This window comes from Alnus glutinosa, chromosome 9, assembly GCF_958979055.1.
Source record: "Alnus glutinosa chromosome 9, dhAlnGlut1.1, whole genome shotgun sequence".
NCBI classification, from domain to species: domain Eukaryota; kingdom Viridiplantae; phylum Streptophyta; class Magnoliopsida; order Fagales; family Betulaceae; genus Alnus; species Alnus glutinosa.
The window spans coordinates 11759766-11774808 of NC_084894.1; the positions used below are offsets into that span (position 1 = coordinate 11759766).

At 35.0% G+C, this 15043-nt stretch overlaps 1 protein-coding gene across 2 annotated transcripts; it reads left to right on the top strand.

The window, feature by feature from the left end:
* Positions 1–1300: 1300 nt before the first annotated feature.
* Positions 1301–14413, top strand: LOC133877361 (protein ALTERED PHOSPHATE STARVATION RESPONSE 1). 2 transcript variants are annotated; one of them, XM_062315634.1, is made up of 6 exons: positions 1301–1532; positions 2865–4005; positions 4380–4454; positions 6823–7037; positions 10901–11124; positions 13337–14413. In XM_062315634.1, the coding sequence occupies exons 2-6, from the start codon at positions 2919–2921 to the stop codon at positions 14022–14024; spliced, it is 2289 nt and encodes a 762-aa protein (XP_062171618.1). In that variant the 5' UTR covers positions 1301–1532; positions 2865–2918; the 3' UTR covers positions 14025–14413. The 2 variants fall into 2 exon arrangements, with proteins under 2 accessions (XP_062171618.1, XP_062171616.1); XM_062315632.1 differs by having other exon boundaries at positions 1303–1532; positions 2850–4005.
* The last annotated feature ends 630 nt before the right edge of the window (positions 14414–15043 follow it).

A 15043-nucleotide genomic window follows, 5' to 3' on the forward strand; every position in this document is an offset into this window, starting at 1 on the left:
CTTTCTATCTCATTAAAAACTTAAAATTAATTGTTGACTGTTGTGAAAACTATAAAATATCTACCACCTAAGCCAAGTCCATCCTTGTCCAACCTCATTTTGAACTTTAACTTTTTATTTATTTATTTATAAGAGATAGTATCATAACAAATACAAACCAGAACATAAAACAAAAACAACAGTATGTTAAAAAAAAAGAAAAAAAGAAAAAAAAGAAAGGGCATCAAAACACTATCAAGGGGGGATCTTTGCCATTATGAAGGGAGAAATCTAAAGTACTAACAACAACCTTGTTTAGATTTTTTTTAAATTTAAGAAGTCAATTTACTTTTTTATTCAAATAAATTTCACAAAACTTCTATTTTCTTTTCCTATACCATTTAAATATTCTTTCAAATAAATGATAAGAAAAAGAGAAATCAATTTAAATATTCTTTTAAATCAATATTAGAGTAAAGAAACATGAAAGAGAGGAAATGAAAAGCACTTTTGGTTCTCTTAAGTTTTTCTTATTTTAAGAAACACTTAAAGGAAGCCTATGACTCTATTGTTGGTTTTTTTTTTTTTATAAGAGTTTTCTTTTTCTCAATTTAAGAAAATAATTAAATTTACAAAATCTATTGTTAGTGCTCAAAAAATACTAGTCAATAAGAAAGTCGCCAGTAGAATAAGCGGTAACAAAGAATGTTGTGAGACTTGGCCCTACTTGATAAACTCTTTCTTCTCCCCTCTCTTTTTCTTCACTACTTTAAAAAAAAAATCAGTCAACATCAAAATATTTTAATTTTTTCAACTTTTTACATCATATCAATTATTTAAATAAAAAAACTCACTACAAAATAATTTTTTTCTTCATTTTTTCATAAAAAAGTTTGAAACTTATTTCTGCTTTACATATCATCCATCTCATTTTATTCATTTTTAAAAAGAATTTCTCTGTAAATAGATTACCAAACGGGGCCTTTGAATGACTATTTACCAACCGCATTTTGGCAATCGAGTATTACTTGAATGTAATCAATAATCAAAAGAATGCTTTTTTGTGAAAAAGTTGAAAGGCTTGGCCTAAAAGGTAGATTCTCCAACCGCATAAAAGTGATACCCTCCACGTTTTCATGCCTTTCTTAATGCCTAAGTGCTGTTTGTTTGACCCGATCACCTTTCGCAAAAGTTGTTTAAGATAAACTTTCATGCACAGTGAAATTCTCCGTACTATATACTACTGTTCTCCCTTTCACCGCCGACGCGGGCGCTGGGGAATCACGCGCTACTTTCCAGGGAATTTACTGGAGAATTTACCGTAGTGGGGTCCAGAGTCCACACACAGACACAAGGATTCGATGATGTCTGTCTCTCTGTGTGCTTTTTGCATGGACGCAGCCACGCCCATGGGTCCGTCAGATTCGCTCCCTATCTCCCTCCACTGAAACTCATACGCTTGTCTCAATGATCCTCTGATATACCCAACTGGGTCTTCTCTGAAATCCAAGCTATCTCCGTACAACTTTAATTGAACTCAATCCAATTCTCAGGTTCATCGAGTCCCACAATTTCTTTTTATCTTTTCGAGATTTCTACTTCTTCAGGCTGTTGTTTTGTGTTGGATTTCGACTGAATTGCTTTACTTCTTGACTTCTTTGGTTGGTTTGTTTGCTGCTTGTTTCCTTTCTGTTCTTTTGGAACTTCTTTGTGCATGCTCAACTGCAGAGGCTCTGATTGTTATATTTGGTCTTCTGGCCTTTGAATTTTGATCTGTTCTAAATGCGATTCTGATTTACCGAACTGGGTTTTATTTTTTATATGATTTAATACCCTCTGTCTCTATATTGCAGTTGTTGTTGCTGCTATTATTATTATTTGGAATTAAACAAGTAGTTTTCTAAATTTTCTGGAGATTTCATGTTTAGTAACTTATGTTGGTTCAGTTCTCAAGCTAGGACTATTTACGAATATTCATTGAGATCCCTTATCCCTTGGGTTTTCTTCTTTTCACTTTTCAGGTTGAGTTTTTGAAATTAGCATCTTTTGAGTTTGTTCCCTCTTCTCTGTTGGGTTCTGTTATGTTTTGGTATAAAATTGAAGCTGCCTGAACATTTTCTCTCATTCTTATTATTATATTCAACTCGATCAGTTTTTGTTTAAGGGGGCTTGGATTGGTTTCCTTGTTTAAAATTGAGAACTAGAAACTGTTACCAATTATGATCTCTTATGGCATTTACATTTACCAATGTTTGGTTTCTGGAAAGAATGAGGAAAAGGAAAAGCAAGCCGTTTTCTTGTAGCACTTCCATTCTTACTAGAGTAGTTTGAAGAGTGAACAGTTCTTCGTTGTTTGTTGTGGTTTTGGTGCCAATTCATTATTATGGATTTATTTTGCAAATCTCTTGTATGCAGTCCTGTTTTCTCTGGTGTCCAAATGAAAAAAAATTTAACACTTTTTTATTCTTATAAAGTTGCTGTTAAGAATTGTTTTTCTGTTCATTCGCTTCCCACAATTATACATTCAGAAACTAGTTTCTCAGTGCATGAGTCTAGTTTGTACTTTTTAGTTGTCTTGTGGTGATTTTCCCTGGTGTATCCGTCTCTTAATAAATGATGTGTGTGATGTTTGGCTAGTGATTGGTTGAAAACTATTGAGGATGATTTGTGGTATTGTATTACCTACCTTTCATCTGTTGTTGCAAAAAAGGGAAGGTTTGGAATTGTTAAAAATGTGGTTGTTCTCTAATTTTACTCTACTTGTCTACTTGATGTGCTCTTGTGTGTCTTGAAAAATTTCTAGTATTAGAGAAGTTGGGTTTTGATCTATTGCTACATGACTTTTGCCATTTCTTTACTATTCTTGGCAGTGAAAATTTTTTCAGGGAGAAGCCTATATCCTGATGTCCTGATTACCTAGTAAGAGTGATATCTAAGCAATGGGGGCAGTAAGCTCTAAAATAGAGGAAGATAGGGTTCTGCAGTTATGTCGTGAAAGGAAGAAGTTTGTTAAGCAAGCACTTGATGGCAGGTGCTCACTAGCAGCTGCTCATGTTACATATATTCAGTCACTTAAAAAAGTGGGAACTGCTCTTAGGAAATTTGTTGAACCTGAAGCTCCTATAGAATCTTCTTTGTATACTTCTACCAGTGCAACACCAGAGCCTCTTACTTTAACTGAGAAGTCCCTCTCTCAGTTCTCATTTTCTTCCCCATCTGCATCCCAACGTGTAGATGCAACTGAAACCGTTTCTCCATCGCCTTCTCCTCCAAACTCTAGTCGGTTTCATGCAAATCATATGAGATTCAGGGGTACTTCGTACGAGAAGATTGAAGAAAAACCTTCTTTACCTGTTATTGGAACAATGACCTCGTCTAGTACCCTGCAGGATACTACACCTCATTCCACTGAAAGGCCTGAAACATCCCCATTCGAAGGTTCTTCCCTCCCACCTGGAACTGAACCATGGGATTATTTTGATCATGATTTCTCTTTTCAGGACGGGAGGGGAATGAACCAAGGTTTGGAGAATGCTGATGATATAAGACGGCTTAGAGAAGAGGGAATTCCTGAGCTGGAAGATGAAGATGAGATGGTTTCTTTTGATGAGAGGGAGGAATCTCAGGATTCAGAAGAGGAGTTTGATGAGCCTGCAACAGATACTCTGGTCCGAAGTTTTGAAAATCTAAATAGGGTTCATGATCATGCTGCAGATAATTCTTCACCTGGTATGCCTTCTGCAGGAAATGTAGCTTCAGAGACTGAGTTCTTGAATGGGGAGCAGGGCAACTCCCCATATTTGTCACCATTAAGAACCACATCTAGTGTTGCACTTCCTACTGACACAAATAAAACACCATTAAAAGAAGATTGTATTGAGAGTAAGGTTGCCTCTAAGGACTTCTTTTCAAGCATTAAAGACATTGAGTTTCTCTTTATAAAAGCTTCTGAGTCTGGTAAAGAAGTTCCAAGGATGCTTGAAGCAAATAAGTTGCATTTCCGTCCAATATTCCCGGGGAAAGAAAGTAAGATCTCTCTCTCATCTTATTGTTTCAGCCTTTCAGGTACTTTTTTTCTCTGTTATTTGAACTCCTGATTATTGGCATCTACGATTTCATTAGAAATTTATGTACAATATCAAGGTTCCAGGACAATACTCTTTGGTGTTTTATGCAGTTTATCATTCATGCACCCAATCTCTAATCCAGCAGATACAGCCTTCTTGAGCGGGTCTCATGGCTAATGTTTATGAAAGATTCTGATGTTTTCTGGAGGGTTGAGACTCAAGAGCAACCTTCTATTTTATGCTTATTTACCAAAAGAGCATAGGAAGTTATTTCAGATTTCTTATCCTGATGTGTTTTGGTAAAAGTTTTAACGAGAGAATCCTCTGTTGTAGGAAGTGGGTCAATAAAATCAACTTTCTTGAAGGCCTGTTTCTCTTGTGGGGAGGACCCAAGCCAAGTTCAAGAAGGTAGGTCTGCTTGTCTTTTTCTTGAGTTCAGATTACTTTTCTTTTTAATGTCACAGAGACACCACAGATCATGTTTGGGATTAAACGAATGTTGGCACCAATGTTCCAGGATGTCTAGCATAGGGATGAGTTCCAGGTTGCAGTAACGTTTGAGCAACTTTTTAGAAGCCTTTTATGCTACATAGGTTCATTTATAATTATATTGCTACATAAAGATACCACAATATAATTGTGGTAATCTGCAAGTAAATCTGAATGATGCCTGTCCTGTTTGTGTTATATAGTCTGCAACATGTAGAAGCTCAGGCTGCTTCGACTTGTCCATTATCGGTTTGACATAACTCAGGATTATGCAAAATTATTTGGGTTCCTTCAATTGGAGAAATATGCATTGATCGTTGTCTTAATCCAAGAACTAGTTAATCCAGGCTTCTTTGTGATCTTATCACTTTGTCCAATTGTTGCAAATTATGTGGGAAGTATAGGGATGGAGTGTAAATGAAGAACAATTTTTGTGATAAAATAAAAGGCAAGTGAAAAACAAAAAATGTGTGGAAAGTACCATCAAATGAAATATTACATACCTTGTTTTATTTCTAACAAGGTACTTTATAACTTTGTAATCCCTCTGATCTGCATAATAAGCTATATTTAGTCAAAACGCAGTTAGGAGGAAAAAATTATATACAATGTCAATCTTTTTGACTGTTAAGTTGTACATGCATTCAATGGGTCTTGAACCCCCCCCCCCCCCCCCCCCCCCCCCCCCCCCCCCCCCCCCCCCTCTTCCTTCAACCCCATTCTTATGGGTAGGAAGTTACATGTGAGCCAGAGCTTGTTTGCAGTCATATACAAGATCAATATTTAATAAAATGTCTCTTTCATCCTTTTAAAATTTCAAATAACTTTTAGTTAGTTTATGTTGCTTAATCACCAGAAAGCGTATCATACATTTAACATATTTTAGATTCGGTCTAACATTATAGAATAATTTTAAAATCTTGAAAATAATGAAAACCAAGAAAGCTTTAATTATGTAGTGTAAAGTGTAATGTTAGTAGAAATTGGTATCATCATTGCATTTATTTGTCAAATACTAATGGAGTCACATGAACAACGAGTGCTACATTGAAGAAATGTTGTAGTCCAAAAAATAAAATAGCACGTTGATTGGGTTAATCTCTATATTCACTTTGACACATAATCTAGATAAGCAGATCTATGGATCTGAATCTAAGTTTATTTACTTTAATCTTGTTATATACATATTTTAAGGTGTTGCGATCACTTTACCATGCAATTTAATGTACAGTATTGGTGAATATATGGGTCTGATTCTTTTTAAAATGTTAAAAGTTTCAACCTAGATGCTTCTGACCAAATGAACCCTTTCTCATGAGGGTTTATTGGAAGGCCCATCTAAAGCAGATCTTGACCATATATTCAGAAATGATTCTGTCATAACAAGTTTTTGTAAAATAGAAAAAAGAAAAGTAAAAACTTAGTAAATTTCATTCAAGAAGGTTGTAATTCATTTGGAACTTCCAAATAGATTTCAAATAACAGCTTTTATGTTTATGTAGGAAGGAAGGTGAACATTTGTGTGTGAGATGGGAAAGAAGGGAAAGTTTGTTTCTTGCATGGAAGTTAATTTCCAATTGAATATTCTATTTCACAAACTTTTTATAATGAAAATCTATGTAGGGAATAAAGAAGTACATAGTTGAGAGGATTCCTCTTATTAGAAAAGGATTAAGAGCATGAAAAGTGGATAGGAGATATGTGTAGTAGGAGACTTTATGGAGTTGATGCTTCCCAAAGAAACCCTCAAAAGAGATGGCACCCTGCATGGCTAATAATATGGGATATGGGAGATTGGTGTCATGCACATTAATTTGACTACTATTCTTTTTTATTTCTTTAAAAAAGGATAATTTCCATGGATCTCAGCTAACAATTTTATACACTTGATAACTTTCACATAATCTATACAACTATTTTTGAAAATTAACATGTCAAAATACCATCAAGGACCTGATTTTTGCTCTTTTTGCCACTCCAAAACCTAAAGGTATAAAGGAGTAACTAAATCTTCCCATATGATCCTTAAGAGAATGCCTTGATTGGTCCTTTAATGTTGACTTTCATGTAGTCTTGTGGACAACAGTTCTCCAATCTTCTATAAAAGGCTATGGTTGTAATATCTAAATAGCTAGTTTGATGGTTCAAATTTTCTGTGAATAGAAAAAGCATCTTCTTCTTTATCAAAATATTGAGTAAGTATATCATTTCTCCATTTCAATTAAGATAATTTTTCATTTCTTTTAAACTTGATTACTGAGCTAATCCTTTTGTTACGTATATTTAGAGCCTGCTCAAAATTCCATGAAGTACTTAACTTGGCATAGGACAGCGTCATCTCGATCCTCTTCTTCCAGGAATCCTTTGGGAGCAAACTCAAAAGACGATATGGAGGACCTTGCTGGCGATCTCTTTGATAATATCTGCATGATCTCCGGCAGTCATGCCTCAACCTTGGATAGGCTATATGCTTGGGAGAGGAAGCTGTATGATGAAGTTAAGGTACTGTTGATCTCACACCAGTTAAAGTGATATAATAGTTGTTTTCTTCATCATTATTATTACAGCTATTGATATTATCATATTTTTGGGAATGATTTGCTAATATTGTTGATTTTTCATATGAGCATAAGAGTGATTATTTCCTTTGATGTTTGAATCAATCGTTTAATGCTTTACCCTTATTATTTTGGATAAAATACATTTTGGTCTCTCAAATTTTAGGTTTGTGTGACATTTGGTCCATATAATTCTAACTAGGAAAATTCATCCCTAAAGTTTCCAATTGTTTTTAATGAAGTCCTTATGTCCAAATCCGTTAATTAAGTGCATTAAATGTCACATGAGCTATTTATGACATCAAAATGATGTCGTTTTGGTAGAAAAATTGTGAGGGAAACAATGAGTTGAAAAAAAGGAAGAAAAGAAGAAAAGTTTGAGCAATGCCTTTTCAGACATTATCGTCACTTTGCCACCCCAAAATGTTTGATGAAATGGGTGAGCCATGCTCTCCCTCTCCACCACTGCTCCTCCTTACCTACTTGTCTCACCCAATTCGTTACCAAAATTGAGCCCTCACTTCCTCTCTTCTTTTATGACTAATTCAAGAAGAGAAGAAAAAGAATATAGAAAAAAAAAACTTGTCTTTAGATTTTGTTGTGGTGAAGTAGGCTGTGACATTTTTTTTTTGGTTAGGTATTTCTCTTGTATATTTCCTGTGTACTTGGGTTGTGCCTTTGCGCTTTTTAATGAATTTCGATTTACTTATCAAAGGAAAAAAAAAGTAGGCTGTGGCACTTTACTAGCTCTTGAAAACATGCTATCACAGCCCGAGGGTTGTTTACTGCTTCCTAGTGGCAGTGACCTTTCCAGTCCCATTGAATGTAATTCTAAATTCTAGTGTGGTGATGAGAATAGGGTCCTGTGGATCCCCTTTCCCATCACCAAGACAATGCAGCTTATTATTATTATTTGTTATTTATTTATTTATTTTTTGGGGGGGAAAGAGGAACAGGGTGTTACAATCTATCATGGAGTAAAAGATTCTCTTAGAAAATGAAATTTATTTTGGATGTGATGGAAAGAGAAAGAGAGAGATACGAGGCTAGCAATGGTGATTAGTTTTGGTGGTAGCAGAGGTGGTGATTGTAGTTATCTTGGTGTGCTTATTGTAGCTTAATTAGTTGATTTATATGCAATAATAAAAGAAGAAGAAAGAAGAGACAGAAAGTAGCAGTCAAAAAAGGAGGAGACCCAGAATGAGGGTTCCCACTATACTAATCTATCATTTGTATTATTTTAGGAAAGATACAGTTATATAAGTATCCTCTAACATAATAAAGACTAATAAAATATAAATTCTAATACAACCCAACCACACTCTCCCTTAAGTTGTGACAAAGATATCACACACACTAAGCTTGCTTAAGGTTGTGTTAAAAATGCTATTTGAGATTCCTTCGTCTAAACATCAGCATCCGCACAGATCAAAACTTTCCAGTTTGTGGCTCTATTTTTACGAGGATATAGCCAGCTCTGTTCAGAGGGAGAGAGAGGGTTCCCACTCCACTAACGTAGTATTATATTAGTTTAGGAAAGATACAATCATATAAGCACCCTCCAACATAGTAAAGACTAATATTAAATAAATACGACTACAACCCAACAACATATTTATGTTTGTGCAAGTATTTTCCTGGTAGAACACAAGGATGCCCTCATGTATTTCTATACATTTATGAGGGCAGAACTTAACAATTTGACTTATCCTGTGTGCATTTATGTCCATATTACTGGAACTACCACTGCATTTAGAGAAAACCAAATTGTCATAATTTAATTACTGGTCCAGTTTCTCTACCATACCTTTTAATTTGACCAACAATTTAAAACTAAAGAGCAATTTCCCTTTCCCTAGAATGTTTGGATGAATGGAATCTATGACGAGAATTCATCTAACTCACATATTTGATAAATGAATTAAGATTGGAAGGGAACTTCCAAATTGTTATGTACAGCAATTTGTTCTTTTTAAATAAAGAATTGAGTTGGTATTCATTGACCAAAAGTTGCACTAACCTCCTTATGCTTTGGATCTAAGTGTAATCTTAAACTTTTGCATCTAAGCTAACAGAAATTTTAAACAGGACAAGCATGTGGTTTAATAAAACAATTATCTGAAGACACATCATCATCATCATCATCATCATCATCATATTTTACACTATAAATGCACACTTTTTCTTCCTTCTTCTGCTTCTTCATAATTTTACTTCTAGTTAGCTTGGTGTTTTCTCTTGTATACTTCTTGTATACTTGGGGGCACCGTATGCTTTTAATGATATTTCGATTTCTTATTAAAAAAAAAAAATACAATGAAAAAATGGAGGGGGCAAAAATTCATAGAAACCAGATAACTGGAAAAGGGTCCACTGCTCTAACTAGTAGGCCTTGCTCTTCCAATGGTCCTTTGGGCCCTACATTAAATCCCAGGACAACATGTCAAAGACATAAAGGGCCATCAGATTTGATCATTTGAATATTGACCTGAAAGCATGATCTCAGTTTGCAGCGACTTTAACAACCACTTTTGATGATGAGTTCCCAACAAGTTTGACCTAAATTTTAATATGAAGTTTCAAAACCATTTTTTTGTGTACTTTATTCCCAAATTTTAGAAATTGAGAAATTGAAGCAGATCTGCACCTTTGGGGATGACTCGCTGTCCTTTGAGACCAGTCCTCCCATGGTCAAGCTCATCAACGGCGGCTTGGATCTTTTTCTGATCTACACTGCCTGACCCCACTTTGATCTACGCCACTGCAGATGGTGGCTGAGCTACCCGCTCATCTCTCTCTCTCTCTCTCTCTCTCTCTCTCTCTCTCTGTGTGGGTGTGTGTGTGTGTGTGTGTGTGTGTGTGTGTGTGTGTGTGTGTGTACACCATTCTCTTCTTATTTTTAATTTTTTAGTTTGATATATATATATAAAAGATAATGTAGATGGTTGGTGAAAATTACATGAAAAATGTGGCATCAAATCATTGGTTTATTGAGGTATGTGACTTGTACATTCCACTTTTCAGTTACACTCCCATCACCACAATGAGGTCTAGTGCAACTTTTGAAAGTTTATGGAGATCAATTAGGGCATCCCAAAGGGATTTAAATAATAATATGCCCAAAGAAAAAGCCCTATGTTGTAAAGTGTTTAGTCTCATTTATCATATGCATCAGTTGTTAAATATGTTTTGAAGTCTGTTTGCCTCTGGTTAGATTCCAGCTAATTCAGTTATAACTATGATATATGTTTTCCAGTAGGAATAGAAAGCTCAATGCACTCACATCATTACCCCTATGTTTAATCAAATAAGATGCCATTTCCATGATTTGGTGTTCAATCTCAGTTAATATGTAATTGAACTGCAATGCCAAAACAGTTATTTTAAGATAGATTATTGCCTTTTTCTTGTTACTTTTTTCCTACTGTGTACTGTTCCTAATTATGTTGTCAACTATACACCTACTGATGAACAGGTACCCTTGTGCAGACTAGAATACATTGGAATACACTAGTCTGCACAAGGGAAAATGATATCCAGAATATTTCTAGGACCTTGTAAATCTAGAGGACTAGAGAAATGCATAAGGTGTAGAACTTGTTCTACATGATACATCAGCTTGTCTGATCTGAAACTCATACATAAATCGCTGTCTAACATATGTTGTTAAATCTGTGGTTTATGATTTTGAAGTGATAGGTGCCATATGTCGAGTTTCTGTGTCTTTTGAAATGTTGTAGGATCTGTGTGTATTCCCTGATAATCATTTTTTTTTTGTCTACTTACAGAAAATTCTCTTGATTTCAGGCTAGTGAAATGGTCAGAAGGGAGTATGACTTGAAGTGTAAATTTTTAAGACAACTGGAATCAAATGCGGAAAGCTCCTCTAAAATTGATAAAACTCGTTCAGTTGTCAAGGATCTACATTCAAGAATCAAAGTTGCAATTCACAGAATTGACTCTATTTCAAAGAGGATTGAGGAATTAAGGGACAAAGAGCTCCAGCCACAACTTGAGGAGTTGATTGAAGGGTATGTGCTCGTTCTGTCATTATTACTTGGTTTACACAGACATTCCATTAGAGAATTGTATATTACTATGAATACCGATAGTCCCTAGGTATCTGGCATATATGCAGCTAAAATACATTTAACATTTTTTTATGTCCACTAGTTCGGCTATATTTCGTGACTTGACTCAACTAAACTAAACCTTAATCTGAACTAAATGGATCCTCTATATAGATCCTTTTATTCCATTTGGCCTTATTTAGGGCCATGTCCTCAGTCACCTCTTTGATATTATATTTTTCTTGTAACTTCTGTTCACATATGTTGGGTCTCCTTTTTGCTCCTTTTGCTCTTTTAGCTTTTTCTACACTAATGTAACTATTCTTCCATAATTCAACTATATTTCATGACAATATATGAAAATCAATATGAGCTCGCTTTGACCCTTGACTTAGTTGGCAAGGGCCGAGTAGTAGAATTATTTGCTCAACTCTCTTCCAGTATATCTAAGGATTCAGTCAAATAATGGGAAATATAATCATAATGCAACAATAATAACTTGATGCACTGATTGAAGTTCAATTAAGTGTTAATCCAGTCGAAATGATTTATAATTGATACTCTGTCCGTCTCACAATATAGGGTAAGTTGGGAGTATATGTTATTGAAAATTGTATCTCCATTTTTTATTCTTTAATACTAATTGTTCCTTTTCATTGAAGATGATCCTTGTATCTAGCAATATAAAGGCCTAAGTATGATTTAAGAAATTAAACGAGTTTTAAGAAATTAGATCCTTGTACGTGTAATTTCTTGGACATGTAGCACAAATACTCTTACATGTGAGCCACACCCTTATCCTCCTCATCAAATATGATACTTCAAATTTATCCAGTACTTAATAAATGACATTTATCCATATTTTGTCCTCATCAAATACGATAGCTAAGTGAGCCAATGCCAAGAATGCTGGTTGTTGTGGTACTGAGTATGCGTTGGGGAAATTGGTATGCTACTTATCGCAGAACATGCAATAATAGGTGTAGACTTGTACATAACCTATAGATTGTTTTGTTAGAAGTTAAAAAGTGATATGGTAAGTCTCGTAGCAAAATTTATTTATAACTTTTAGCTTGGTTCCACTAAAAAGTTTTATGATGCGTTGTTTTAGATTTTAGTATTACCTAAAATTGGTGTCTTTAAAATATAAAAAAAAATGGAGGTAAAAGAGGGAAATATCTAGATCCCTTAAGTTAGTATGTTGGAATGAAAGTTTACCATGTTTTGGATTGACATGTTATGGAACGCGATTCGCTAGTGTGATACTGCCTAATGGTAACTCTATAGTGGATACATCTTGTATGTTGACCTTTTTCTTACGAAATTAAGTGTGGGACATCATGTAGGTTGTGCCCGCTTACAAATACCAACATAATACCAATAAACTGGTGTTTCCAATTTTTTCCCTATGATTGATGCCTAACTTTTCCATGATTGATTCTATAGGTTTGTATGTTTTGGCCCCCTTAAAAACCCATAACTTCGTTGAATCCAATCTCTACCCATTTCTGAGGATTAAAGTTGGCATTTCATAGTGTAGTTTTAAGGACATTAGAGAGTATATTTAGGTCAGAGGATCAAGTTGAAGTTCATGTAGTGTATCTTTTCATTCATATTACACCACTAAATAACTTACAATCAAATTCACATTATGACAATCCCATCGTTGGATTTACATGTGCTCTCTATACTTAGATTCACACCGAATTTCGTGTCAATTAAATGTCATTTACTATCAAATCCAGAACTGATGTATTTTTGAATATTTTTTAAAATGTGAAAAACTAACTCTTGAAGATTTTATAGATGAAATAGCTTTTAATCTATAATCATTGTGATGTTTGGCAAGCATAAAGATTATAGTAGGTCATGCAGTCCAGCCGTGGATTTTTTCAAAATAGTTAACCAATGAAACGTTTTTTAGGTATGTATTATTGACAAAAGTTAAACTGGCATATGCTGGGATCATATATATCACAAATGTGTTGTTTAGCCTGCTAACAGATCACAAAACAGTATAATCGAGTGCTCAGTTTTTGGGTAAACAGTTAAATGTCTTCACATGTTGATGCTTATATATTCCACTCAATTATATACATGTCTCCTTGATTTGGATTATTCTAAGTGCTTAGCTTTTGGGCTTCATCTGCTTCATTCTCTACACCGATTCCAGGTTAAGTAGGATGTGGAAGGTGATGTTTGAGTGCCACAAGCTTCAGTTTCACATAATCTCAGTAGCATACAACAATGGCAACACCAAAATCTCTATACAATCAGAATCACATCGGCATGTCACTAACGAACTTGTGAATGAACTCAATTCTCTGTCATCAAGTTTTACAAAGTGGATTGGTGCTCAGAAGTCCTATCTGCAGGCTATAGATGGGTGGTTGTTCAAATGTGTCCCTCCTTCTGAAACAAAATCTTCCAAAAGAAAAAGGCGGCAAGAACCTCTATCTTATAGATCCCGTGGCCCTCCAATATATGTGACCTGTGGTGTCTGGTTGGAAAAATTTGAAGGCTTGCCTAAGCAAGTTGTAGATTCTATAAAGGAGTTAGCTACTGAAACTGCCCGCTTTGTACCACGCCAAGAAAGGAACCAGGGGAAGGATGTGAACCGTCCTTATTTACCATCTTGGGAGGCTGATAATAAACATGATTCAGAAAATCTGTTGATAAATGAAGCTTTGGACAACTGGATTTCAGGTTTCGATAATTTTCGATCAAACTTGGTGGAATTTCTTGGTCAGTTGAATAAATTTGCAGAGTCTTCTGTCAAGATGTATTTTGAACTTGAAGAGGCTATCCAAGTTGCTAAGAATCGCTATGATCAGTCGAAGTCTAAATCTCAAATTTCTTAAGAGGAAGGATACAGAGAAGAGGGAAGAACTGAATCACACATTCAAGGTCCAATAAAATGGTGTTTAAAAGATGCCTACAACACAAGAAGAGTTCCAGATAACAAACAGTTCAATGGGAAGTAGCATTTGTATATGGAGAGAAGAATAAAAGGGTATTGGTTTAGACACAAAATAAAGGAACTGGTGGAAAGAATTTTATATGGAGATGTTATAAATGGGGTGGTGATAGTAGGTGAGCTGCAATTACAAGTGCTTGTGGCGACAAAGAGAGTTGTTTGCATAGGAACAGAACTTGTATAGTTTTTTCTCTTTGTGGAACATAGGAACTATGATAATATCCCACTCCTCATTATAGTTTATAATTATATAAATGTTCTTATTTCTTTTGAGTTCTTCTTAAAATGCTGGTCTATATTGATTGCTGCCTTTCATATATTCAAGTTCATATTCTCAAGTGCTGAGAAGGTTCTCTGTCACTGCCCATGCCAATGGTCAAGAGCATGGTTTTGCAGCGTAAATTATTTATTGAACAGGATGGTGTGATGGAGGAAGGGATTGTGTCATAGGTTAACTGTTGTATTTTTTTTTTTTTTTTGAGCAATTAGTATTTCATTAATAAAAGAAAGAAAAATACAAAAGGAGGGGGTGAAATGCTCCAACAAAGACCTCAACACAAACATTATAGTGCAAAATAAAGCCTAACATTGGCAAAAAAATAATGGTCCGGCCCAATAGTTTGTTGGCACACAGTCCAAGAAAGAGGCAGCTAGAAACAGCGGTTTTTAAACCAATTTAGCAGATGGGGTATCTGGAGAGAGACACTCACTGCAAGGGAGCTTAAAAGCCACAATAGGAAGGATAACACTAATAATGACTAGATCGAAGTCACCGAAGAGGAGCAATATCGCAATTGAATTTGCGTTTGGATCTAGGAGTCTCAATAGGCAAAATGAGGGCACAAGTTAAAGGAGATTTAGAAAGAAGGTGGAGGGAAACCTAAAATCCTTTTTCTTTCCAAA

What these genes read in the sequence shown, in the direction of transcription:
- LOC133877361 (XM_062315634.1), top strand. Translation starts at nt 2,919, where the DNA reads ATGGGGGCAGTAAGCTCTAAAATAGAGGAAGATAGGGTTCTGCAGTTA. An exon ending in AATATTCCCGGGGAAAGAAA is followed by an intron (nt 4,006 to 4,379) that starts GTAAGATCTCTC and finishes CCTCTGTTGTAG; the next exon opens with GAAGTGGGTCAATAAAATCA. An exon ending in AGCTGTATGATGAAGTTAAG is followed by an intron (nt 7,038 to 10,900) that starts GTACTGTTGATC and finishes TCTTGATTTCAG; the next exon opens with GCTAGTGAAATGGTCAGAAG.